The sequence below is a fragment of the Aotus nancymaae genome, unplaced genomic scaffold, assembly GCF_030222135.1.
Source record: "Aotus nancymaae isolate 86718 unplaced genomic scaffold, 86718_ANA_hifiasm-v0.15.2.pri h1tg000250l, whole genome shotgun sequence".
Lineage (NCBI taxonomy): Eukaryota > Metazoa > Chordata > Mammalia > Primates > Aotidae > Aotus > Aotus nancymaae.
Genome location: NW_026988665.1, coordinates 2,007,742 through 2,033,852, shown reverse-complemented (window position 1 = coordinate 2,033,852; position 26,111 = coordinate 2,007,742). Strand labels below are relative to the sequence as shown.

Below are 26,111 nucleotides of genomic sequence, written 5' to 3'. Positions count from 1 at the left end.
TTGCAGAAGCGGGTGACTGCCTCCACTCTAGAAGATTCTACGGAGGCCTGGCCCAGTGCCTGGCTTGTTTGTGCTCCATCTAAATCAAGCATTATTATGCTAATGCTCATATCCAAAAACTCAGCTCAAGCGTTATTATGCTAATAATCTCACTCCCCCACCAGGAAAAAAACCGGGCAGCTCACAGCCGCTTCTGTGGGCGTGGCTGGTGGTCACTTCAAAACGGTTGGGTTTGCAAAATTACCCCGGGAGGAATTACAGAGCTTAAGAAATCCCCTCAAGTTCCCACAGTCATTGCTTCCTTTTCTAGTAGCCTCTGGTGCCCTGCACTTTACTGCGGTCCTGGACTGGAGAGCTGTGTGTTCCAGGAAGACTCGGCCAGTCCGTATTCCTGGACTCTGGGTACCGGGCCCCCGGAGTCCTGACTGGACGGCAGCCCGACCACAGCAGGTATGCGGGTTTAGGGAAGGCCTGCAGAGGACTCAGGTCCGTACCGAGCCCTGGCCAGGTGATCCACACAGGAAGTATGGACAGAGAAGGAACCTCAGAAAACAATGGTTGGGCCAGGTGCAGTGGCTTACGCCTGTAATCCTAATATCTTGGGAGGCTGAGGCGGGTGGAGTTTGAGACCCAGCCAGGGCAAAATGGCAAAACCTCATCTCTACCAAAAAAAAAAAATATATATATATATACACACACACACACACACACACACACACACACATATATAAATATATGTGTGTGTGTGTGTGTGTGTATATGTAAATCTGCCGAGTGTGGCGGCACCCACCTGTAGTCCCAGCTACTCCGAAGCTGAGGAGGGAGGATGGCTTCCATCTGGGAGGTCAAGGCTGCAGCGAGCCGTGATCCTGCCACTGTACTCCGGCCTGGGCGACGGAATGAGAGCCTATCTCAGAAAAACAAAACAGTGGCTGGCATTGAGGGGCCAGCAGGTCACAGCAGCTGCTCGTGCACTGCCAGTTTACTCAACAGTTACCCAAGAGCTGAGAACCGCGCACAAGGCACATTGTTGGGACATCTGAGGCCTGAAGGCGCCAGTGGTGAGCAGCCACCAGTTTAGCGAGTGCGGGCTGGGTGGGGCCCGAAGTTCCGACTCCGAAGACCGCTCCTGCGGCTTTGGCCGCCGCCTCCAACTCCCCGGGTCCTCCGGCCTGTGGGGTGCGCAAAACACCGGTCCCTGTCCCCCTCGAGGAGGCCCGGACCACCAGGTCCTCCCTCCCCTGCCAGCCTTGGGATCCCAGGCGCAGAGCCCTGAGTCCGCGGTGGGCGTGCAAGGCGCACTTGGGCGCTGGAGGTGGGCGTGAGGCCAAGCGCGGTTCCCCAAGGCGCCGGACAGCCCCGAGGGAGCGCAGCGCCGCCGGAGCTGCCCCGCCGGGTATCGGTTCCCAAATCCGGCACGGTCCGCCCCGTGTCACAGCCCGGTAATTAGGGAATCAGCGGCGGGCGGGGCCGCCTCTCGCCGGGCACCAGCGCTCCCCTGAGCCGGCCCACGTGGTCCGGGAGGTCCCGCCCGCGGTGGCGGTGAGTGGTGGCGGGACGCCGGGCAGAAGCTGGGGTCAAAAGGCCAGGTGCGCCGAGGCGTAGACGTGGCGGGCGGACCGGGAGGCGCGCTCCGGACGCGGCAGGTGAGTGAGGACGGGAGCCCTCCTCGGGGCGCCGACCGCTGGCTACCCGCGTCACGGACGCGCGCCCCTCTCTCGCTGCCCACCTCCACTCCCGGGCCGCCCCTCCTCCGCACCGTCCGCCTCTTTCCCGCCGCGGCCGTCGTCCCACGCCGCGCGCTGGACGGCCCGGCGCCCGTCGGACCCGGCAGCTCCGCTGGGCGACCCACGTGCGCGGCGGCGCGGCGGGGCGCATGCGTGGCGAGTGCGCATGCGCCCTGGGCGGCCGCGGCGCGTTGCTGCTCGGCGGCGCCGGCGCCGGGGTCCGGGCGGCCATGGGGCAGCGGGCGGCCGGGGCGCCGAGGGTCAGGTAGCGACGGCTGGCGGCGGCGGGGCCTGCGGCTCGGTCCGGCATGTAGACGCCCGCGGCAGCGAACGGTGAGTGAGCGGCCCCGGCCCGCCGTCCGCCCGGGGTCATCGCTGCCCGGGAGCGCGCGGCCAGGCGGGGCGACAGCGGCCGGCCCTGCCCACCTGCCCTGCGGGGACGCCGTGGAGGCGCGGACCGGCCGCCGCTCGGCCCGGAGCTGGGCGCCTGCACGGCCCAGGGCGAGGCTCGGCCTGCGGGACGGGGCTGAGGGAGGCCGCCGTCCGGCTGGCGCTCCGGGGCGGGGAAGGTGGGGCCGCCCGGCCCGGCCCGCGCTCGCTCGGTCACCTCTGCGTGGGCGGCCAGGCCCTCTGTCCGGCTTCCGCGGCTGGTTTCCGTGAGCAGGAGAAGTCTTTGACTCGTGAGAGCTTAGAGGGGCCCAAACCTAGTGGGGAAGTCGTGAATAAAGGATTCTGCACAGCAGGATCGGCATGGAATTTTCTAAAAACGTTTCTTTAATTCAGCGCCCAATACTTGCCAGAAAATTCCAGTAGTCTGTGATGATGTTCCTGTAGCCGAGATGTCAGTGCCGGCCTTGAGCGCTAGGTCGTTTTCTTTCTTAATTGTGGGAACAGGGCGCGCCCGGCTCCGAAGGCCTGGTGGAGTTTCCTTCCCAGGCCAGGGACCACCCCCACCCTCCCGTTCCTCCTCCCCAGGCGATGGGATTCCTTTTGGCTTCGATTCCGAGGAACAAGTTATTTTTCCTTTCTTGTTTTGGAACACGCTTCAGTTGTACATTGAAAACTTCATTTTTCTTGGCTCTTGGTGGGAATACATTTCAGAACTCTTCATTTGTTCCGTGTCTCTCTGACCTTAGTTGGCCTGAAACTAACATGTTTGCCTTAATAAGTAAAGTTTTGTTTGGTTTTTTGCTTTTTTGAGACGGAGTCTCCTCTGTCGCCCAGGCTGGAGTGCAGTGGCGTGATCTCGGCTCACTGCAAGCTCCACCTCCCGGGTTCGAAGATTCTACTGCCTCAGCCTCCCAAGCAGCTGGGACTACAGGCGCGCACCACAGTGCCCAGCAGATTTTTGCATTTTTAGTAGAAACGGGGTTTCACCATGTTGGCCAGGATGGTCACGATCCCTTAACCTTGTGATCTGCCCGCCGCGGCCTCCCAAAGTGCTGCGATTACAGATGTGAGTCACCACGCCCGGCCGTAAGGTTTTGTTTTTTTTTCCTTCTGCCACCTTGTCTAAGAAGTAAGTTACTTTCACATCTTGTTAGATAACTCCCTTCACGTGCTTATTCCTGAGCATTGTCCCCCCAGCCTCTGGAGGTCTTCTGCCCTCTTGGACCGTCTGTGTATGGCCTGTTTGTTCTCTGCAGGGGCTTCGCTGTGACTCTGCAGCCACTTCATGGTGTTAGCACGTTGATTCTAAGCAACGTGAGGGATCACAGGTGCCACTGCAGTACCTGGGACAACAGCGTCATCATTTGGAGGTGTCCCCTCCAGAGGGGGTGTGTGTGTGTGTTTGTGTTAAAAACGGGGCCTCACTCTGTCCCCCAGGTGTGTGTATAGTGGCATGATTATAGGTCCCTGTAACCTCAAATTCCTGGGCTCAGCTGAGCTTCCCACCTCGGTCCCCTGAGTTGCTGGAATTACAGCCCTGTGCCACCACACCTAGCTGATTGGTACAATTTTTTGTAGAGATAGAGTCTCACTGTGCTGTCCAGGCTGGTCTCAAACTCCTGGCCTGAAGAGATCCTTCTGCCTCCGCTTCCCAAAGTGCGACCAGTCTTTCTTTTTTCCTTTGAACTCAGAGGTGGGTTTACGTTGCTTAAGTCAGTTGGCAGCCTGCTGTTTGGTTCCAAAACAGCGTTTTCCCCTTGAAACAACTACTGTAAGAAGTCAGGTTTGCAGGCTAGCACAAAATCCTGTTTGAGTCATAAATTCTCAGAGTGAGGATGTCCCAGACAGCTGGCCCAGTCAAGAGCAGTCCTTGTGGAGCGGAGGTGGTGAACAAATAGGGGAAAGTGGCGCTTGTGATGAGAACAGAAAACAATCCGTTTGATTTTACAGAGCTTCACACTTGAGAAAACGTAGGTCTGACTTGGAGAATTGAGAGGCAGGTGGTGGTTTGTGTCCTGGCAGGAAGGTGCAGGGCCTCCCCCGGCAGTGCCACTTACAGTCATCTGTACCTGTTGATGTCACCATCCGGCTTCGGCCGTTCTGGACAAGTGGGTGACTTAGTAAGCCTAGCTCGTAACCCCGGATTTCATTTCTACTCTCTGCTGGTGGCTCATCCTTTGCAATCTCTCCTGGCCCACAGTTGCCAAAGTCCTAACGTTAATACATGGGAATAGGTAAGTTAATAAAAAGAAGTGTTTGTGTTCTTCAGACAGATGGTGAAAAGTGTTCAGAGAAAAAGCAAAAGTGAGCCAGGTGGTATGTGAGGATGCCACGCACACTCTGTGCACCTGAGAAGGTGGGGTTACTCCTGCCTCACCCTTCAGAACTGCACAGACCCTCCTTTTCCTCATCTGCCCCTAGGGAGGTGGAGCCACCTCTAAAGAAAGCCCCCTTCAGACCTGTAATCTGCTGAGGTTTAATGAGGTCGCAGGGTCAAGCCCTGTGGTCACATGGCCATAGCACTTTCCGGAAAGTCTTTCCCAGTGTGTGTACTGCCAGTGTGCGTGCCAGCCCTGGGCGTGATTTACGGGGGGGGGAGACGAGATGGGTAATTGAATGGGCAGTAAGTTTTTTCCAACTCAGGGTTAACTGAGGCTGAATGTATCCCCGTTTCTTTCATGAAATCAATTTTCCATTCAGTGTTTCAGCGAATACTGATCGCGGTCTCACATGGGCGGGTCCTGTGTTCTGTGTTTCATTTGTGCGTATGACGCTGGTTCATGTCCTTTGCACATGTATTTATTGGCACCTTAATGTTTTCCTTGCCATTTTTTTCTTCCTTTTTTTTTTTTTTGAGACAGACTTTCCCTCTTTCCAGGCTGGAGTGCAGTGGCATGATCTCTGCTCACTGCAACCTCTGACTTCTGGGTTCAAGCAATTCTCCTGCCTCAGCCTCCCAAGCAGCTGGGACTACAGGGGTGGGCCACCATGCCCAGCTAATTTTTGTATTTTTAGTAGGGATGGGGTTGCACTATGTTGGCCAGGATGGTCTGGATCTCTTGACCTTATGATCCGCCTGCCTCGGCTTCCCAAAGTGCTGGGATTACAGGCATGAGCCACCACGCCCGGCCCCTAGTACTTTTTTCTAATAAAACTTCCTAATGTGGAGGGTTTTGTTTGTTTGTTTGTTTTTTGATGGAGTCTCCCTCCGTTACTCATGCTGCAGTGCAGTGGCACGATCTCATCTCACTGCAACCTCTGCCTCCTGGGTTCAAGCAATTCTCCTGCATCAGCCTCCTGAGTGGCTGGGAAGATAATTTTTTAAAGTTGGTTTTAATATTTAATACTGTTTTATAAATTAGTTTACTGCTTAGTAATCAAATTAATCTTTGCAAGTAAATATGAACAGAGCTTCTAGGCTGGGTGCAGTGGCTCATGCCTGTAATCCCAGCACTTTGGGAGGCTGAGGCAGGCGGATCACCTGAGGTCAGGAGTTTTTGACAACAGCCTGGCCAACATGGCAAAACCCCATCTCTAATAAAAATACAAAAATTAGCCAGGCATGGTGGTGGGTGCCTGTAATCTCAGCTACTCAGGAGGCTGAGGCAGGAGAATGGCTTGAACCCAGGAGGTGGAGGTTGCAGTGAGCTGAGATCGCGCCACTGTACTCCAGCCTGGGCAACAGGGGAGACCCTGTCTTACAAAAAGAGACAAAAAAAGAAAAGAAAAAATGTACAATGCTTTCTTCTAAAGAGTTTTATAGTTTTGGTTCTTATATTTAGGTCTATAATCCATTTTGAGTTAATGTTTACATTTAGTATGAGGACGTGGTTGGGCTTCATTCTTTTAGACATGGCTGTCCAGTTGTTCTAGAACTATTGGGTGAAAAGATTATCCTCTCGCTGTTGAATCACCTCAGAACCTCTGTCAGAAATTCATGGACTGCGTGTGTGGAGGAGCCTGTGGCATCTACTCTGGGCTGTCTCTTCTGTTTCCTTGATCTGTACGTCAGTCTTGATGTAACACACCGTCCAGTTCCCAGAGTTTCACGACAGGTCATTAATTCAGTAGCGTTAGCCCTCCGTGTTGTTCTTTTTGAAAGTATTTTTAGCTAGTCTAGATAAAATATTCATGTGAATTTTATCAGCTCGTCCTTTCTTTTAGAAAAGCCTGCTTGGATTTTGATGGTTGGGTTTGGGTAACATTTGCAGATCAATTTGATGAGAACTAAGATCCTGATATTGAGTCCTCCAGTCCATGAACATGGTATGTCTCTCGATTTATTTAGATTTCCTTTCCTCTCTATCAGCAGTAGATTGTAGTTTTCAGTATGCAGTTCTTAGGTCTTTTGACAAATATATCCCTGCGTATTTTACATTTGTAATGCTATTATGAAGTGTGTGTGTGTGTGTGTGTGTCTATATATATATATATATATATATATATTTTTTTTTTTTTTTTTTTTTTTCAAGATGAAGTTTCAGTATTGTTACCAAGGCTGGAATGCAGTGGTACAATCTTGGCTCACTGCAACCTCCATCTCTCAGGTTCAAGTGATTCTCCTGCCTCAGCCTTTCAAGTAGCTGGGATTAGAGGCATGTGCCACCATGCCGGGCTAATTTTGTATTTTTACTAGAAACGGGGCTTCATCGTGTTGCTGAGGCTAGCCACGAACTCTTGACCTCAGGTGATCCACCAGCCTTGGCCTCCCACAGTGCTGGGATTACAGGCTTATGGCATCGTGCCTGGCCAGAAATTTTATTCTATTTATTTTATTTTTATTTTTTTGAGACACTCTCGCTCTGTCACCCAGGCTGGAGTGCAGTGGCACAATCTCAGCTCACCGCAACCTCTGCTTCCTGGGTTCAAGTGATTCCCCTCCCTCAGCCTCTTGAGTAGCTGAGATTACAGGCACACGCCACCATGCCTGGCTAATGGTTATGTTTTTAGTAGAGACGGGGTTTCGCCACATTGGCCAGGCTGGTCTCGAACTCCTGACCTCAGGTGATCCACCCACCTCCGCCTCCCAAAGTGCTGGGATTACAGGCGTGAGCCACCGCACCCGGCCAAATTATATTTTTAAATCGCAATTTCCTATTGTCCATTGCTAGTATATAGAAATACAGTATATTTTTGTGTATTGGATTTGCCTCCTGAAACCTTGCTAAACGCTCACTCACTCGGGAGTGACTTCTTTGCAGCCTCCTTATGATTTTCTGCACGGAAGTGCCATCTGCAAGCACAGCCTCCCGTGTTTTAACAGACCCACGTTCTATGCCAAGCCTTTTCTGTCGTTGTGATTTTATTTTTTTCTTATATTATTGCACTGGCTGTGGCCTCTAGTAGAGTTTTAAATAGGAGTAATTATACCAGACACATTTTTGTAGGTTCTGGTTTTCATTGAATTTTTCACATATTTGATTTTTTTTTTTTTTGAGATGGAGTCTCGCTCTGTCACCAGCCTGGAGTGCAGTGGCGCAATCTCGGCTCACTGCAACCGCTGCCTCCTGGGTTCAAGCGATTCTTCTGCCTCAGCCTCCCGAGTAGCTGTGACCACAGGCGTGTGCCACCACACCCGGCTAATTTTTTTTGTATTTTTAGTAGAGATGGAGTTTTGCCGTGTTGGCCAGGATGATCTCGATCTCTTGACCTCGTGATCCACCCGCTTCGGCCTCCCAAAGTTCTGGGATTACAGGTGTGAGCCACCGCGCCCGGCCTGATTTTTTTTTTTTTTTTAAACGGAGTCTCACTGTCACCCAGGCTGGAGTGCCGTGGTGCGATCTTGACTCACTGCAGCCTCTGCCTCCTGGGTTCAAGCAGTTCTCCCTCAGCCTCCTGAGTAGCTAGGGCTACAGGCGCCCACCACCACACCGGGCTAATTTTTTTGTATTTTTAGTGGAGATGGGGTTTCACTATGTTGGTCATGCTGGTGTGGAACTCCTGACCTCAAATGATCCACCCATCTCGGCCTCCTAAAGTGCTGGGATTACAGGTGTGCACCGCTGTGCCTGACTGAATTTTTCATGTATTTGGATAAAACATTGATGTGTCTTTTCTTTTTTCTTTCTGATGGACTCTTGCTCTGTTGCCCAGGCTAGAGTGCAGTGGCATGATCTCAGCTCACTGCACCACTCTGCCTCCCAGGTTCAAGCAATTCTCAATCCTCAGCCTCTCCAGCAGCTGGAATTACAGGCATGCGCCACCATGCCGAGCTAATTTTTGTATTTTTATTAGACACAGCGTTTCACAGCCTGTTGGCCAGGCTGGTCTGAAATTCCTGACTTCAAGTGACCCGCCCACCTCAGCCTCCCAAAGTGCTGGGATTACAGGCGTGAGCCTCACTGCGCCCGGCCTGGTTTGTCTTAAGCTAGGAAGATACTGACCCACTGGGGCAGTGCCGTCAGTTCTGGCTAAACATGAGAATACTCCGGGAGCTCTTTAAAGTACCACTGCCCAGGTTGTACCTTCAGGTTCCGATTCATTCAGTCTGGAGGGCACGTAGGAGTTAGTGTTTTTTCCAGCTCCCAGGGTGATTGTGGAAAGCAGCCAGAGTGAGAACCACGGCTTTTTGGGTATTCAGAGAACTCCTTGACTTTGACGTTAGCGTCGGCCCGCGGTCTCGTCCGCGGTTCCTGAACCTTCCTCCCGCCCACCTGGCCGTCCTCTCACACATCCTCGCTGTTATATTTGAGCTGCTGTAACCAAGTCCACAGGCATGGGGCGGCGGGACAGACGGCAGGAATGTGTGTGCCCTCCGTTCTGGGGGCTGAGTCCAGGGTCAAGGTCAAGGTCAAGGACCAGCTGATTTGGTTCTTCGTGAGGCCCTCCTCACTGCAGAGGCCACCTTCTGTGTCCTCACAGGGGTCACTGTTGTGCCCAGTGGGGTGCGAACGGGTGCGGAGGAAGCTCTCTGGTGTCTTTTTTTTTGAGACAGGGTCTCTGTTGCCCAGGCTGGAGTGCAGCGGCCAATCACAGTTCACTGCAATCTCCACCTCCTGTTGGACTGAAGTGATCCTCTGGTCGCAGCATCCGGGTACTGGGACTACAGGCATGGACCACTGTGTCCAGCGTTTTCTGTTTTGTTTTCTGTAGAGACAGAATCTTGCTATGTGTCCCAGGCTGTTTCTGAAACCTTGGCCTCAAGTGATCCCCTTACTTCAGCCTCCCAAAGCCGTGGGATTACAGGAGTGAGACACGATGCCTAGTCTGGTATCGCTTCTTATAAGGATGCTAATTTTTTAATTAATTAATTAATTAATTAATTTTATTTATTTATTTTTGGAACAGGGTCTCGCTGTGTTACCCAGGCCAGAGGGTGGTGGCATGATTTCAGCTCACTGCAACCTCTGCCTCCCGGGTTCAAGCGATTCTCCTGCCTCAGCCTCCTGAGTAGCTGGAATTACAGGTGCCTGCCACTACGCCCAGCTAATTTTTGTATTTCTAGTACAGACAGGGTTTCACGATGTTAGTCAGGCTGGTCTTGAACTCCTGACCTCAGTTGATCCATCCACTTTGGCCTCCCAAAGTGCTGGGATTATAGGCATGAGCCACCGTGCCTGGCCACAATGCTAATTTGATCTGATCAGACCCCACACTTATAACCTCCATTTTTTTTTTTAAGAGAGTTTCGCTCTTGTTATCCAGGCTAGAGTGCAATAGTGCAATCTCAGCTCACTGCAACCTCCCAGGTTCAAGCATTTCTCCTGCCTCAGCCTCCCGAGTAGCTGGGATTACAGGCATCTGCTACCATGCCTGGCTAATTGTTGTATTTTTAGTAGAGATGGGGTTTCAGCATGTTGGCCAGGCTGATCTCAAATCTCCTGACCTCAGATGATCTGCCCGCCGTGGCCTCCCAAAGTGTTGAGATTGCAGGTGTGAGCCACCGCACCCAGCTGACCTCATTTAACTGCTTTCTTAGAGACCCACCTCCATATTCAGCCACACTGGAAGTTAGGGCTTCAACGAGGAATTTGGGGTGATTGCTGGGTGCAGTGGCTCACACCTGTAGTCCAAGCACTTTGGGAGGCCGAGGCAACACAGAGACCCTATCTCTACAAAATAAAAATAAAAAATAAATTTGTGCGGCCGGGCTCGATGGCTCACGCCTGGAATCCCAACACTTTGGGAGGCCGAGGCAGGTGGATCACAAGGTCAGGACTTCAAGACCATCCTGGCCAAGGTGGTGAAACCCCATCTCTACTAAAAACACAAAAATTAGCCGGGCATGGTGGCCAGCGCCTGTAATCCCAGCTACTTGGGAGGCTGAGGCAGGAGAATTGCTTGAACCCAAGGAGGCAGAGGTTGCAGTGAGCTCAGATTGTGTCACTGCACTCCTGCCTGGGTGACAAAGCGAGACTCCATCTCAAAAGAAAAAATAAATAAATTTGGGGCGGACACATTCAGTCCCTAGTGCCACAGTTACCATTTTTAATGCCAGAATCCAGCTTGTCCCGGGTTTACTGAGATGCGTCGTCTTGAATGAGATGGTGTATCTGGCTTTATTGCATGGGTTTGGCTCTACTGAGCGAATTCTGTTGTTTGCAAGCGCGGCCCCTCTTCTGCTGTTCTGAAGCTTGTTTTATTCTATTTCTGGCTTTATTCAGTTCAATGCTTAGTTGATGCTTCTCAGGGGTCGTGGCCCAGCTTCGATGGGACAGAACTGCCCCTGGCTCCGTGTTGATGTCACTGTCACCTTCTGGGTGCTCCAGGTGTGGGTCTGACCTTCATTTTCATCCCAGTTGGCAAAGAGAAAGTTGAAAAACTTCCAAGTGGTTCAGGGCTTTTCTTTGTTTCAACTTTTATCTTCTCCTGCTTTCATTGTATTGTGATCAGAAGATGCTGTTCTAGGCTGGGCGCGGTGGCTCACGCCTGTAATCCTAGCCCTTTGGAGACCCAGGCGGGAGGATCCTTTGAGGTCAGGAGTTCAAGACCAGCCTGGCCAACATGGTGAAACCCCTTATCTACTAAAAATACAAAAAAATTAGCTGGGTATGGTGGCACACGCCTGTAGTCTTAACTTCTAGGGAGACTGAGGCAGGACAGTCGCTTGAACCTGGAAGGCAGAGGTTGTCACGAGCCAAGATTGTGCCATTGCACTCCAGCCTGGGTAACAAGAGCATACTCCATCTCAAAAAAAAAAAAAAAAAGATGCGGTTCTAGGCCGGGCGTGGTGTCTCACGCCTGTAGTCCTGCCACTGTGTTGGGGGGCTGAAGTGAGAGGGTCACTGGAGGCCGGGAGTGGAGACCAGCCTGGGCCGCACAGCAAGACCCTGTCTCTACAAAGAAAAACACAGTAGCTGGACGTGGCACTGCACTCCCGTAATCCCAGCTACTTGGGAGGCTGAGGTGGGATCCTGTCTGCAAAAAAATAAAAGAGGTTTTCTGTTGTCACTAGTTTTCTTTCAGGGTTAATACTGGTCAGTTTGGTACTGAATTTATGATGCAGACTCTGTTTGCGGGGCATGGAGTTCACAGTGTGTCTGCTGGTTCCATTTGACTGATTGTCAGCTTTTCTGGACTAAGGTGTTTGAAATTGCGCACTTTTTCTGTCTTATTAATGTGCCATATTGTTTACAAGAAAGAATCTGTCTTTCTTTTCTAGAGACAGGGTCTTCCTCATGGGCCACCGTGCCTGGCTAATGTTTTTTTGGTAGAGAAGAGTTCTATGTTGCCCAGACTGGTCTTGAACTCCTGGCCTCAAGTGATCCTCTCTCCCCAGCCTGCCGAAGTGCTGGCATTGCAGACATGAGCCACCACACCTGGCCACACAGTGTGACTTTCTATTTTGTTCTTTTTTTAAACAATTGTTTTTTTTTTGAGATGGAGTCTCACTCTGTCGCCCAGGCTGAATGCAGTGGCACGATCTCAGCTCACTGCGACCTCCGCCTCCTGGGTTCAAGTGGTTCTCCTGCCTCAGCCTCCCGAGTAGCTGGGACTACAGGCACCCGCCACCATGCCCGGCTAGTTTTTGTATTTTTAGTAGAGAGGGGGTTTCACCGTATGGTCAGTCTAGGCTGGTCTTAGACTCCCGCCTGAGGTTGTCTGCCACCTCTGCCTCCCGGAGTGCTGGGATTACGGGCCTCAGCCATTGCGCCCAGCCAGGACCAGAAGTAGATTTTAAATATCTCTGGGATGGAGACAGTCTATTTTCAAAGCACTATGGTAAATTGGGCTTCAGCCATTTTTCCCCTTGATGAAATGGAACATACGTGTGTGTGAATTACTATTGTTTTACATATATTTGCTTTGCTTACATTATTTATTTTATTGAATTAAGGCATCGGTGTTTTTCTGGCCGAAGTCCTCATTTCCCGACTGTGGAAATGGAACAGGAAAACATGACCGTGAATAAGGAGTTGAGTCCCGGCGCGGCTGCGTACGGCTGCTCGGCCTGCCACGGCGACGAGACCTGGAGTTACAGCCACCCCATCCGGGGCCGCGCCAAGTCTCGCAGCCTGTCCGCCTCGCCCGCCCTGGGGAGCACCAGGGAGTTCAGGTACAGCCGGGAGGCTGCTTTCTCTTCTCGTCTCGTCTCTCTGATTTCATACACCTGTCCTGAGCAGTCTGCGTCAAGGCATCCGGTGGTGGGGCTGGTCCGTGCCCAGGTGAAGCCGTGCCCGGTGAGGGAGGTGTGTGCCCCGTGGACGTCAGCGCAGGCACAGGGCGTCAGCGTGCTTCTTTATCTGTCTGTGTCAGCACGGAACCATCTAGCTGGAGCCCACGCTGACCTTTGGTGTTAGACTGAAGCAAACTCAGAGAGGAAACTTGTTTGGTTTTTTTTTTTGAGGCAGAGTCTTGCTATCTCACCCAGGCTGGAGTGCAGTGACGCGATTCTAGCTCACTGCAGCCTCCGTCTCCCGGGTTCAAGCGATTCTCCCTCCTCAGCCTCCTGAGTAACTGGGACTACAGGCACCCACCCTCATGCCCGGCTAATGTTTGTATTTTTTGTAGCGACAGGGTTTCACCATGTTGGCCAGGCTGATCTTCAACTCCTGACCTCAGGTGATCCACTTGACTTAGCCTCCCGAAGTGCTGGGATTACAGGTGTGAGCCACCGTGCCCGGCCAGGAAACGTTTGCCCTACAGAAGTCACTGGGGTGTGAGGGGACCTCCCTCGGGCTCTGCTCATCTTGGGAGGCGAACAGGCAAAGGCTTGGGTGTCTGCACGGTGACGCAGGCCTGGTCATGAGCGAGGCCGAGTCATGAGCGTGGCCTTGGGCGGCCCGGCCCTCTCTCAGCCCCACGTGTCGGGCAAGCGCCTCCCTCCTGTGCCCGGAGCGCCCACAGCGCCCGCTCTTGCACGACGCCGCTTGAGCAACAGCACCCTGGGCTTCTCAGGACCAGCGCGGCGTGATGGTGCCTGGGGATGTTGTTCTCGGTTCTGGTGACAGTAAATGTGGTGAGTTTCAGGGGGAAGCTCGCCAGAGCCAGCGCCGCGTCTACCGCAGGGATCACGGCTATCACATGCCAGCGATGCGCCTCAGAAAGCGCGTGGTCCTTCCCAGTGAGGTGGGAGAGCCTGCAGCGCCTCTCGCTGGGCGGCAGCCACGGGAAACAGGCTGCTGCCGAGCTTTCTGCCTGCAGAGTCGCTGCGAGGGCGGGTGGCTGACCTCACCCTGCGGGTGCTGCCTCACTCGGCGCTCCTCAGATGCGTCTCCGCCTCCAGGCCACCCCGGGCAGTGACTGCACGCTCTTGACAGAATCGCTTTTGCTGTTTTTCCCGTGCGTTCTTTGGCGTAACGCACCACTTCTGTTCACTCTGAACCTGGTGACAGCAGCCCGGGTCAGAGGCCGCCTCCGTCACGAGTGACAGGCGCCTTCAGGGTGAGGTGGGAGAGGAAGTGGCAGGTACGCCCAAGCACAGCCTGTCCTTGGGAAGCACACATGAAATCCCAGCACCCGCTTAGAAAAGCCTTGTTCTCCCCAGTCACGTGTTAAGTTCCTGAGCAGCTGGGGTTCGTACTTGTTTGTTTCGAGACGGAGTTTCTCTCTGTCGCCCAGGCTGCAGTGCAGTGGCGTGATCTCAGCTCACCGCAGTGTCCCCCTCCTGGGTTCAAGCGATTCTCCTGCCTCAGCCTCACAAGTAGCTGGGACCACAGGCGCCCACCACCGCACCTGGCTAAGTTTTGTAATTTTAGTAGAGATGGGGTTGCACCGTGTTAGCCAGGATGGTCTCCAACTCCTGACCTCCTGATACACCTGCCTCAGCCTCCCAGAGTGCTGGGATTACAGGCGTGAGCCACCGATGGCCACGCCTGTGTCAGCTGTGGGCGCTCCAGGCAGAGGAGGGAGCCGCTTGCCCGACACGTGGGGCTGAGAGAGGGCCGGGCCGCCCAAGTCCACGCTCATGACTCGGCCTCCCTCACGACCAGCCCTGCGTCACCGTGCAGACACCCAAGCCTTCGCCTGTTCGCCTCCCAAGACGAGCAGAGCCCAGAGCGAGGTCCCCTCACACCCCAGTGACTTCTGTAGGGCACGTTTCCTGGCCGGGCGCAGCGGCTCACGTCTGCAATCTCAGCACTTTGTTAGGATTGTAATCTGTCTAGACTCTTTAGACATGTAGTCTAAGGTTTTGAGTCCCAGATGCAGGCCCAGAAGGTGGTCCCGGGGAGACTCCACAGGAGTTCTGAGTCCCAGGCTGGCCCTGGCGGTGGCGTTTCCCATGCTCAGGTCATGATCTGAGGGGCGCGTCAGTGCGCGTGCTCCTCACGGGTGCCGCTCCCGTGCAGCCGCAGACCCGGGCAGAACCTTGCAGGGCTGCCGTGTGGCTGCTGGGCAGATGGCGTTGGTGTCATTAGAGTTGCATGTATCTTAGCATGTACCGTCCTCTGTATCTGAGGCTGTCCCTGTGTGTCTGGTTTCAGGCCCTGGCGGCTCTGACACTGTCCTCTCCCTATAGGAGGACGCGCTCTCTCCATGGGCCATGCCCAGTGACCACTTTTGGACCAAAGGCCTGCGTGCTGCAGAATCCCCAGACCATCATGTGAGTGCCGGGTCCCAGGAGCGGGGTCCTTGGGAGGGGAGAGCCCCAGACCATCATGTGAGTGCTGGGTCCTAGGAGGGGGGTCCTTGGGAGGGGAGAGCCCCAGACCATCATGTGAGTGCCGGGTCCCAGGAGGGGGGTCCTTGGGAGGGGAGACCCCAAGACCATCATGTGAGTGCCGGGGCCCAGGAGGGGGGTCCTTGGGAGGGGAGACCCCAAGACCATCATGTGAGTGCCGGGTCCCAGGAGGGGGTCCTTGGGAGGGGAGAGCCCCAGACCATCATGTGAGTGCCGGGTCCCAGGAGGGGGGTTCTTGGGAGGGGAGAGCCCCAGACCATCCTGTGAGTGCCGGGTCCTAGGAGGGGGGTCCTTGGGAGGGGAGAGCCCCAGACCATCATGTGAGTGCCGGGTCCCAGGAGGGGGGTCCTTGGGAGGGGAGAGCCCCAGACCATCATGTGAGTGCCGGGTCCCAGGAGGGGGGTCCTTGGGAGGGGAGAGCCCCAGACCATCATGTGAGTGCTGGGGCCACAGGTGGGGGGTCCTTGGGAGGGGAGACCCCAAGACCATCATGTGAGTGCCGGGTCCCAGGAGGGGGGTCCTTGGGAGGGGAGAGCCCCAGACCATCATGTGAGTGCTGGGTCCCAGGAGGGGGGTCCTTGGGAGGGGAGAGCCCCAGACCATCATGTGAGTGCCGGGTCCCAGGAGGGGGGTCCTTGGGAGGGGAGAGCCCCAGACCATCATGTGAGTGCCGGGTCCCAGGAGGGGGGTCCTTGGGAGGGGAGAGCCCCAGACCATCCTGTGAGTGCCGGGGCCACAGGTGGGTGGGAGTCGCTGGGATGTGTGCAGGTTGTGGGATCGCCGTATTGAGGCAGATTCTCGCCCTTCACGTGAAAAGTACATGTTTTAGGTCATTTGAACAAAAAGCCACATGGGCATTGTCCTGAACCCCCTGAGTGCAGGAATCTGAGTGAGAGCTCCCCAGCCATGGCTTCTCCGATGGCTTTGAGAACATGGACAGCAGGCGAGCCAGGGTCGTGAGCAGTGGACACCGGGCAGCCTGGAGACCAGGTCATAGCCCATGGGCATGATGGCATCAGTGGCCATCAACATAAGACACTCGGGCCTGCTTCTTAGTTTCTAAGAGTAAGAGCTCTAGGGTGGGCCGTGTTGCTGTCTGACGGTTCTGTTTGTCAACACGTTCTGCGTAAAGGCCCAGCGTAGAGTCTTACGGGAAAGACACAACAGCAATCAACCTGACATCTGCGGCTCGCACCTGCATTCCCGGTACTGTGTGAGGCCGAGGCAGCAGATCACTTGGGCCCACGAGTTTGAGACCAGCCTGGGCAACATGGTGAAAGCCTATCTCTACAGAAAATAGAAAAATTGGCTGGGTGCAGTGGCTCATGCCTGTAATCCCAGCACTTGAGGGGCTGAGGCGGGCGGGCTCTCAGGCCTCTGTGCCTCCTCCCTCAGGGAGTCGTGGACACCACTTTCTGCACGGGAGGACCGTGCGGAAGGGCCTGGTGCTGCTGTGCGACACGTGGGGCTGAGAGAGGTGCGCAGCGTGGCCCTGTGAAGTGGGGCGGCCCTTCGCCGACAGGCAGGTGCCCGCGCTGTGGAGGCTGGTGACGCACCACAGGAACGAGGCCCCAGCCCTGGGCTGTCACTGAAGGTCAGGTCTGGCGGAGCCTGTTCTGTAGCCTCCTGGGCTGTCACTCAAAGTCGGGTCAGGGAGGCCACAGCGCCTGCGCTGCTGCCTCTGAGTCATCCGAGGAGCTGCTCTTTACACTGAGCAGGGCGGTGCGTGAGTCCTAGGCACGAAGGTGGTCGGCCTTGCCGCCTCCACATGCTCAGGGCAGCCCTTTAGGGCGGAATTCACTCTGGCGAGGAGTGTCTGTGACCGTTCCCTGCTGCCGAATGCCCCAGGCGGGGCCTGACCCGTTTGCTTCCCCACATCCAGTCCGTCTGTGCTCCCACAGTAAAATACACAAGCATGTCCCCTGCACTGTTACCTGGCTGCCTTTGCTGTGTGGGTCCTGACCAGCAGCCCACCCGCACGCACCACTGCCCTTCACGGCCCCCAGCCACTGAGAGGCACCAGCTTTCTCGGCTCCTTCGGGAGCACGGCCCCCTTGGGCTCTGTGTGTCTGGGATCGTAACCTGGGGGCACAGTCACATCAGAGTCTCAAGACTGCAGTGGAGGGCAGGGCTTTGCACACATTTGAGCCTGTGGTATTCCCTGATAGTCCAGAGCAGGACCCTGTGGGGCTGGCGAGAAGGTCTGCTTCCTGTTTTACTGTCCAGGGAACCGGCGGGCATGTGTGGCAGGGGGCGCGTATGGTGGAGGGCTTGTGGAGGTGCGCGTGTCGCGGAGGGGGCGTGTGGCGGAGGTTGCATATGGCGGGGGCGCATGTGGTGGGGGGGAGCTTATGGCGGAGGGCTTGTTGCGTGGAGGGGCGCGTGTGGCAGAGGGCGTGTGGCATGGAGGGGGGTGTGTGTTGTGGAGGTGCGTGAGTGCCTGTGTTTGTGTGTGGGCCACCCATGGGTGACACAGTCTGAGTCAGAGCCGGCCAGGCTGTGGCCGTGCTGGCTTCACGCCACCTCCTGCCCCCGCATCCAATATCCACAGCCGTATGTGCCTGCAGGGGTTGCTGTCCCGCTTTGCAGGTGACCCAGGAGGAAGTCGAGGCGCTGGTTGGTGGTCACACACAGGGGCGCGTGCCTAGGCCTGTGCAGGACGGTGCTGCGGGTGGCTCTGGCTGGGCTCGGCTGAGCCTCAGGGCTGGAATGGGTGCAGGGTGAGCCGTGTGCAGGGCGGGGCTGTGCTGGCTGACACGGCCAGAGGACTGTGAGCCACCTGCACGCCCTCGGGCCGGGCCGCAGCCGAGCAGTGTTGCAAGGGCTGGGCGTGAACGCCCTTCCACCTGACCGTGGCCTGAGGACGCCTTCCCTGGAGCAGAGCCGGTTCCGCAGGGCTGAGCAGGCCTGGCACAGGGCTGGGAAGAGGCTGGAGGCTGGAGTTTTGACCAGGAGGTCTAAGGACACGGGGACAGAGGGCTCGGTCCCGCCCGGCTCAGTCAGGACCAGGGAGCTGAAGTGTGGCCTCTGCTGCTAAACGTGATTCTGAGGACTTTTTTTCAGTAGGGATTAGGCAAGAGGACCACGTGACCAATGAGGAAACTGTGTTTTGTTTGGTTTGATTTTTGAAAGTTTGGGAAGCTCTTCTGACTTAGTTGCTCTTACAGCAACTTCACCGAGCCCCGTCACAGTTGTGTTTTGCTTTCAGTTTGAGCGTGAGCGCAGTCGGGAGCATGCCACTGAGAGGCCGCGTGTCTGCCGAGCGTGGCCCAGGTGCTGTGGACACGCCGGCCGGCTCCCAGCAGGCAGGGGCCACCTCATGCCACGTGTGTGACCCGGGGCAGGCGCTGAGCTTGTAGGGGATGGCATGAGTGACCTTGCGGCCCCTAGCCGTGCCTGCACAGGGTGAGTGAGTGCTGAGCGGCTTCCAAAGGTCAGAGGCGATGGGCTGTGGGCTGTGGCCCTGTCGGCGTTTGCGTTGTGGTTGTGGGCGTTGTTAGTGGGACAGTCAGGCTCTCGGAGAAGTCACTGCTGGGAAGAGGCATGGCGGGCAGCGGCTTTCTCGATTGGGGAACTTGAACCAGCTGGCCGGCGCTCTGGTGTAAGAACTCGCCCTGTGGGGCCGAGGATGGGCAGTGAGCGCTGACTGATGGCTGTCCACGCCGCACCCTGCCTTGGCTTCTGGGAACAGGAGCGGGCTCCTTGGTGTGTGTTCCCAGTTCTGGGCTGGGCTGGGGTGTTTTCTGTGACTAATGCGGTAATGGGAATCCCACCAGGGCAGGCCCTGCCTGTGGAGAAACACCAGGCACAGTGGTCGGGTTGGGGCCAGCACAGCACAGGCAGCCACGTGAGGGCCACCACGGACTTTTAAACTGTGGTTTTTACTGTGAGAGTGAGGTTAAAGTCCGTTCATGAGGGGTGTAGCGAGCTGCGTGCAGGGCAGGAAGCCTGCCCTTGAGGGTCCTGGGTCTCACCTGGGGTCATGTGCAGAGGATCCTAGGGGCAGAGTCTCCACATCGGCTGGTTTCGGTTTTCTTGGGGTCCTAAGGAGGGCACCAAGCAAAGTGGCCCAGCTATGGGCTTCTGTGGCCATTTCCACCCCGAGACTGTCACTGTGTGGGCTTCCGTGGTCATTTCCACCCCGAGACTGTCACTGTGCAGCCAGGCAGGCGGGCGGCTGGGGTGCGAAGGGCAGCGGTGCGTGCAGGTGGGCCATCATAGTGCCCGGGCCGGGCGTGTGGGCCCGAGCCTGCGTGCGATGGGCCAAGCAGCTGGACCCTGCTGCCCTCGACCTGTGTCTGTGGCCAGGCTCCGGCGCCAGGTAGCCGGGGGTGCCGGTGTGACCCTTAGCCCTGGCCGTGGCCACCATTGAGTACATTTCCTTGGGAGTTGAAAACATCTTTTTTTTTTTTTTTTTGAGATGGAGTTTTGCTCTTGTTGCCCAGGCTGGAGTGCAATGGCGCGATCTCGGCTCACCGCAACCTCCGCCTCCTGAGTTCAGGCAATTCTCCTGCCTCAGCCTCCTAAGTAGCTGGGATTACAGGCACGCGCCACCATGCCCAGCTAATTTTTTGTATTTTTAATAGAGACGGGGTTTCACCATGTTGACCGGGATGGTCTCGATCTCTTGACCTCGTGATCCACCCGCCTAGGCCTCCCAAAGTGCTGGGATTACAGGCGTTGCCACAGCGCCCGGCCTGAAAACACCTTTTTAAGGATTTTTTTTCTTTTCTAAGTCCTGCACCTTCTTTGCAAGGGAGAAATCACTGCCCGTGTGAACTCTTTCTCCCCAAGGCACATTCAGGACCCCGCAAGCCAGCGGCTGACGTGGAACAAGGCTCCGAAGAGCGTCCTTGTCATCAAGAAGATGAGAGATGCCGGCCTGCTGCAGCCGTTCAAGGAGCTCTGCACATACCTCATGGAGGCACGAGGGCTGGGGGGAGGGGCCCTGGGGTGCACACGGAGTTGGGGGCCTCTGTCCGCATCACCACCCATGAGACCATGGGAACCGTCTCAGCTGCTGGGAAACAGCTGCTTGTCTGGAACTGGGACCGAGCGGGGTCTGCCTAGATATCTGGGTTTGTGTGGGCTGCCGTGACAAGCACCAGACTGGGAGGCCATCAGTGACCCAGGGGGCTCACAGCCCTGGAGGCCGGGAAGTCCAAGATCAAGGGGCCGCATCCGGCGAGGGCAGGAGAGCAGGCATGGGGAGGGAGACCAGAGCCGGGAAGCCCACTCCTGAAACCACGGTGTGTAACAGCCTTGGTTCCCGAGACGCCCTCCTGCCGTGTCTTCTCTGCAGAGGAGCAGGTGTTGGGGGTTTGGGGCCAGAGCCGGGAAGTCCACTCCTGAAGTCACAGCGTTAGTAGATTCCTGAGACGGGAGCCTCCGCCACCCAACCGTCCCTTAAAGTTCTCGCATCTTAATCCCGGCACGTTGGCGCTTACGTTTCAGTGTGAGCTTGGGAGGAGCAGGCATGCAGGCTGCGGTGCCAGGTCTCTGGTTCCTGACTTATGCCAGCGCCCGTAAGTCAGGAACCTCCCGGCGGGAGGGCAGGGTCTGCACGTGGAATGAGCAGGTGGGCGCTTTGCTTCCAGGAGAAGAACATGATCGTGTATGTGGAAAAGAAAGTGCTAGAAGACCCTGCCATCGCCAGCGATGAAAGCTTCGGGGCAGTGAAGAGGAAATTCTGCACCTTCCGAGAAGGTGCGCGTCGGCAGCTCTGTGCTCGGCTTCTCCGGCGCGGTTCCCCGCCCTGATGGACGCTTCCGGCACTCGCCAGGGAGGGGCCGCCGTGTGACGCCTGGGTTTTGTGTTTCCTAGATTATGATGACATTTCCAATCGGATAGACTTCATCATCTGCCTGGGGGGAGACGGGACGCTGCTGTACGCCTCCTCGCTCTTCCAGGTGGGGCGCTGGCGTTCCTGGCGCGCCAGGTTCTAGTCGTGCCGTGCGAAGACGGGCTCGCGGTGCATGGCTTCACTGCTTTCACTCACGTAGCTTTACGAGACAGCAGTCGCCTAGAGCGGCCTGGCGCGGTGGGGCTCGACGGCGGGGCCAGGGGCAGTGTGGACACAGCGCTGCAGCTGGGGGTGGCCAGAGCCCGCCTGGGACGAGAGTGAGGGGTGCAGGGCGGCGGGTACCAGCGAGCAGCCCTCACCTGCTGGCCCATCCCCTCCTGTCCTCCCTGGAGCTCCTCTTCCTGGTTTCTCAGCTGCATGGCTCTCCCCGGGGCTGCAGGGCCACCCTGTGTGGGGGACCCTGGCTCTGCCGTTGACCCACTGCTTGTCGGTGCCATTTGGAAGGACCCACGGCCTGCCCTGCTCTCCTCCTCATTAGCACCTGTGGGACTCCAGGCTCTGACCCTGAGGCCACCTCCCCGGCCCTCCACGCCCCAGGGTCTGCTCTGCCTGCCGCCTTTGCTTCTCACCGGCTCCCCCTCCGACCTCGGCCCTCGTGGCCCTGCCCACCCTGGCCTGGGATGTCCCCCTCCACTCTGTCCACATGGCCAGGGCCTCCTACAGAGGGTCGGGGTGCTGTCCCCAGAGCTGGGTTCCTCCTGAGGTGCTGGCGGCAAGCTGGGTGTGTGGGCGCTGAGTGCCTCTCCGCTGACTCACAGGGCAGCGTGCCTCCGGTCATGGCCTTCCACCTGGGCTCCCTGGGCTTCCTGACCCCGTTCAGCTTTGAAAACTTTCAGTCCCAAGTTACTCAGGTGATAGAGGGTGAGTTGGAATGTTCTGGAACCCATAAGCAGCTCTGATCATGCCGTCTCGCTTGGTTGCGGGGTTGTTTTTATTTAATGGTGCATAGGGCCACACTCAAGGTTTCCAGATTCAGGGGTTTCTAGATCAAGTGAGTGAAACCTTTCTCACTAACACTGAGAAGTTTCAGCGGATCACGGGTTCAAGCTGCCTTGTCTGTTGGCTAGAAGTGAGCAGGTTCTCACTCCATGAAGGCGCACAAGTGTTGACCGGGTGTGGTGGCTCACGCCTGTAATCCCAGCACTGTGGGAGGCTGAGGCGGGCGGATCACGAGGTTAAGAGTTTTGAGACCACCCTGGCCAACATGGTGAAACCCCGTCTCTACTGAAAATACAGAGCTTAGCCGGGCGTGGTGGCGTGCACCTGCAGTCCCAGCTGCTTGGGAGGCTAAGGTAGGGGAATCGCTTGAACCTGGGAGGCGGAGGTTGCAGTGAGCCACCACTACGCTCCAGCCTGGTGACAGAGTGAGACTGTCTCAAAAAAAAAAAAAAAAAAAAAGGCATAGAAGTGTCAACTTAGGAGAAGAAACAGCCCCTCACCCTGCTGGCCTCCCTGGGCTGGGCCCCCTGACCCCACCAGCCTCCCTGATGGATGCATGCCCTCTGACCCCGCCGGACCTCAGGGAACGCAGCTGTTGTCCTGCGGAGCCGGCTGAAGGTCAGGGTGGTGAAGGAGCTCCAGGGAAAGAAAACGGCCGTGCACAACGGGCTGGGTGAGAGCGGCTCGCGGCCTGTGGGTCTGGACATGGATGTTGAGAAGCAGGCCATGCAGTACCAGGTGGGTGGGTGGCTCCGGGCTCGACAAGGGCCCCGGGTGGGGGGACCTTCCGGAGAGCCTGGGTGAGATGTGCGCGGGCGCCCCCACCCTGAGTGTGCTGTGCTGCTGCCCTCCAGGTCCTGAACGAGGTGGTGATCGACAGAGGCCCCTCCTCCTACCTGTCTAACGTGGACGTCTACCTGGACGGACACCTCATCACCACGGTGCAGGGCGACGGTAAGGCCCGCCACGCTGTCCTGGGGCCCCGAGCGTCCTCGGGCGGGAGTGACGCCTGCGCCTGTCCCTGTCAGGAGTGATCGTGTCCACCCCGACGGGCAGCACGGCGTATGCGGCCGCGGCCGGGGCCTCCATGATCCACCCCAACGTGCCGGCCATCATGATCACGCCCATCTGCCCCCACTCGCTGTCCTTCCGGCCCATCGTGGTCCCCGCAGGGGTCGAGCTGAAGGTCAGAGCCAGCGACGCTCCTCCTTTTCCGGTTTGTGAGTCATTTGACCCCGTGCAACGCAAAGCCGGGACCTGGCCCCCGGCCCTGCCGCGCTGGCTCCAGCCTCAGACGCGGCCTTGGCATCCTGGGGCCGTCCCTTGCCCCCTCAGATGCAAGCCCTGACTTGCTTGGGGCCCAAGCTCTGCCCACCGAGGTGCCCGGGGCCTGGGTCTGAAGGGGCTTCCTGCCGTCGCTGGCCTCTGGCGGCGCGGAGCTGGGCCGGCACCTGTCAGACATGCAGGCCGCCGTCCGCAAGGCAAGGTCACCGCTGCCCAACCTTCGGCCTCGGCCGAGCACCCAGGGGTGGGCACCAAGAAGCGTCCTCCCCACAGCTGGGTGCCCACACCTCTCCCTGCTTGACCCTCAGATCATGCTGTCACCTGAAGCAAGGAACACGGCATGGGTGTCCTTTGACGGACGGAAGAGACAAGAGATCCGCCACGGAGACAGGTGTGGGCTACAGGCCAGCTGGGCACCGGCGGCCGACCTCCTCCCCAGGCCAGGCAGTGCCCACCCTCTTGGGGTTGGCCTGGGGGCACAGCTTGTCCCCTAGAGCACCAGAGGGCTTGAGTCCCGGGCCTCGGAGCATTACAGTCGGGGAACCCGTGCCGGGGGCAGTGGTTCACACCTACAGTGGCACGTGCAGGCCTGGTCCCAGCAGAGGCCCTAGGGCGTCCCCTCTGGCACAGCTGCCCGCCCCCTCCTCCTGGGACCCCTGAGGGCCCCAGGGCAGTCTGTCAGTTTCCTGCGCCATCCCCTCCAGGACCTGGGGTGGTTATTCCCAGCACCCATGGGGCACCCCTTAATGCCTGCCTTGGGGAGGGACAGAGCCAGCCATTCCTGGGGAGGGAGGGTCTGGGGGGAGCCCCTGGGGAAGGAGGATGTTGGCGGGGAGCCCCTGGGGAGGGAGGGTCTGGGGGGAGCGTCTGGGGAGGGAGGGTCTGGGGGGAGCCCCTGGGGAGGGAGGGTCTGGGGGGGACCTTCCTGGAAGCCCTGGCTCAGGCTCCCCTCCTCTGCTCTCCACCTCAGCATCAGCATCACTACCTCATGCTACCCGCTCCCCTCCATCTGCGTGCGGGACCCCGTGAGCGACTGGTTTGAGAGCCTCGCCCAGTGCCTGCACTGGAACGTCCGGAAGAAGCAAGCCCACTTTGAGGAGGAGGAGGAGGAGGAGGAGGAGGAGGGCTAGGTCGAGGCTCGTCCAGGCCCGAATCCTTCCGCTGTCTGTTTTTCTGCCCTCCATGCACCCTCTGGGGACAGACCAATCTGTGTGTGTCTGTGAACACCTCTGTCTAAATGGCACGACCACTTCCTTTCTGTAGCTGGTTTAGAACCTGGGTCTGCCTTGTGTCCAGATCAGCTGTTTTTTAACATTTTAAATCTGACTTTTTTTGCATTTCTAAAGAAGCAAAGTGAGAAATGGGCTGGGAGCTCTTCTGTCCCGCTGACTCCCTACCCCCTTTCCCCGCTCACCCCCGCGGGTCCCCGGAGCATGGCCTCCAGCTGCCGTAATTCCAGGCCAGATCAGTCAGCTGAAATTCAGAGGTCAGAGTGACTCGACCTGTCCTTCCGTGTTGACAATGTGTCACCCAAAAGCCTTCCTCAGCTGCAAAGCCTTTGCTCTCGGCCTGAGCCTCCTCCCTAAAACTTCTGCAGGGAAATCCCCAAGCGAGGCGCCATTGAAAGCACGGGCTTGCTGGTGGCTGGCAAGGTGGTTTTGTTCTGCTCAGTTTCTGGAGAGGGCTGGATGCTTCCCCCGCCTTTCCCGCTCGAGGCCAGCCCTGAGTCTGGGACCCACGGCGGGAGGGGGCTGGCATCTCCGGCGACCCACGCCTTCCTCAACGTAGCTTCCGCTCCCAGGGAGGTGGTTTAAATCCTGTACATACTTTTTAGAGGCTGTTTGAAACTTTCGAAGTGCTTATGTACATATTTTCTCGTACACACTTTTGTGAAGATTTTGAGGGGAAGCGAGTCGTCCGGCCGTTAAATGTTTACGTTCCTGCAAGACACCGTCCTCAGGGACCATTCGGGGACCATTCTGTTCAGCGTGATCCTGACGGTCTGGGAGATGGGGGTTTCCGGGTTAGTGATCGTGATCCCTTTTGTTTTGCAACTGTAATGAGAATTTTGAGACTAACCCAAGCGAAGGACTCAACACACTGATTTTCCTCCTGCCTCTCCCATGAGCCTCCGGCCTGCATGTGGGCGCTGCGTGCGCCGGTGCCCATATCTTCCACGGGCACAGCAGGCACAGGTGTGTGGAGGCCGTGGTCAGGGCCTGGGGTCCTGGTCGCTGCTGCCCAGGCGTCTATTTTTTGAGTACCTGCTCATCTGCTGGATTGTAAGAACAGGAAGTTTGGAGAGGTGCTGCCCGCAGCCACCTGGCCCAGCCCAGGCACACTCTCCGACACGTGTCTGCCCTGCTCACCCCCATCTGAGCAGTGGGCCTGGCTGTAAGTCAGCCATGACCCCGAGCCCAGTGAAGCCCCCGCCTGCCCAGCCACGGGCTTAGGAGGAGAGAGGGACCAGTACCCAGCATTAGGGCCGAAGACAGCCGTGTTCGGAATTCCAGTCACTTATCTGAACGAAAAGGGCATGAGCTGAGCCCTAGAGCAACCTGAGATGGAAATGATCTAGAAAACTTTGGTTTTTTTAAGTAAATTTTAATGTTTCATATTAATTTCTTGAAAATTTATTAAATGTCATTGAAAGCCTTACTACAATTTTCAGATCCTTTCAATAAACAAGACTTGTACAAAAGAAGTTGGGTTAATAACAGCTTTCTTCTGACACCTTGTAACCAACACAGAGGGGTTGCGCAGGGTCACCCCCATTCAATCCCAGCCCAGAAATGCCCATCCGCTAACGACATGGGCGAGCGCGGCCGGTGTGTGACCCTCCCCAGGG

General features: G+C 56.9%; 1 protein-coding gene across 6 annotated transcripts; it reads left to right on the top strand.

Moving 5' to 3' along the window:
• Window positions 1-244: 244 nt before the first annotated feature.
• NADK (NAD kinase) lies at window positions 245-25,967 on the top strand. 6 transcript variants are annotated; one of them, XM_064371966.1, is made up of 12 exons: window positions 245-450; window positions 12,394-12,612; window positions 15,016-15,099; window positions 19,972-20,101; window positions 20,775-20,883; window positions 21,001-21,086; window positions 21,799-21,901; window positions 22,563-22,717; window positions 22,834-22,933; window positions 23,008-23,165; window positions 23,572-23,654; window positions 24,234-25,967. In XM_064371966.1, the coding sequence occupies exons 2-12, from the start codon at window positions 12,440-12,442 to the stop codon at window positions 24,391-24,393; spliced, it is 1,341 nt and encodes a 446-aa protein (XP_064228036.1). In that variant the 5' UTR covers window positions 245-450; window positions 12,394-12,439; the 3' UTR covers window positions 24,394-25,967. The 6 variants fall into 6 exon arrangements, with proteins under 6 accessions (XP_064228036.1, XP_021523147.2, XP_064228037.1 ...); XM_064371967.1 differs by lacking the exon at window positions 245-450 and adding an exon at window positions 2,004-2,060; XM_021667472.2 differs by lacking the exon at window positions 12,394-12,612 and having other exon boundaries at window positions 318-450.
• Window positions 25,968-26,111: the final 144 nt, after the last annotated feature.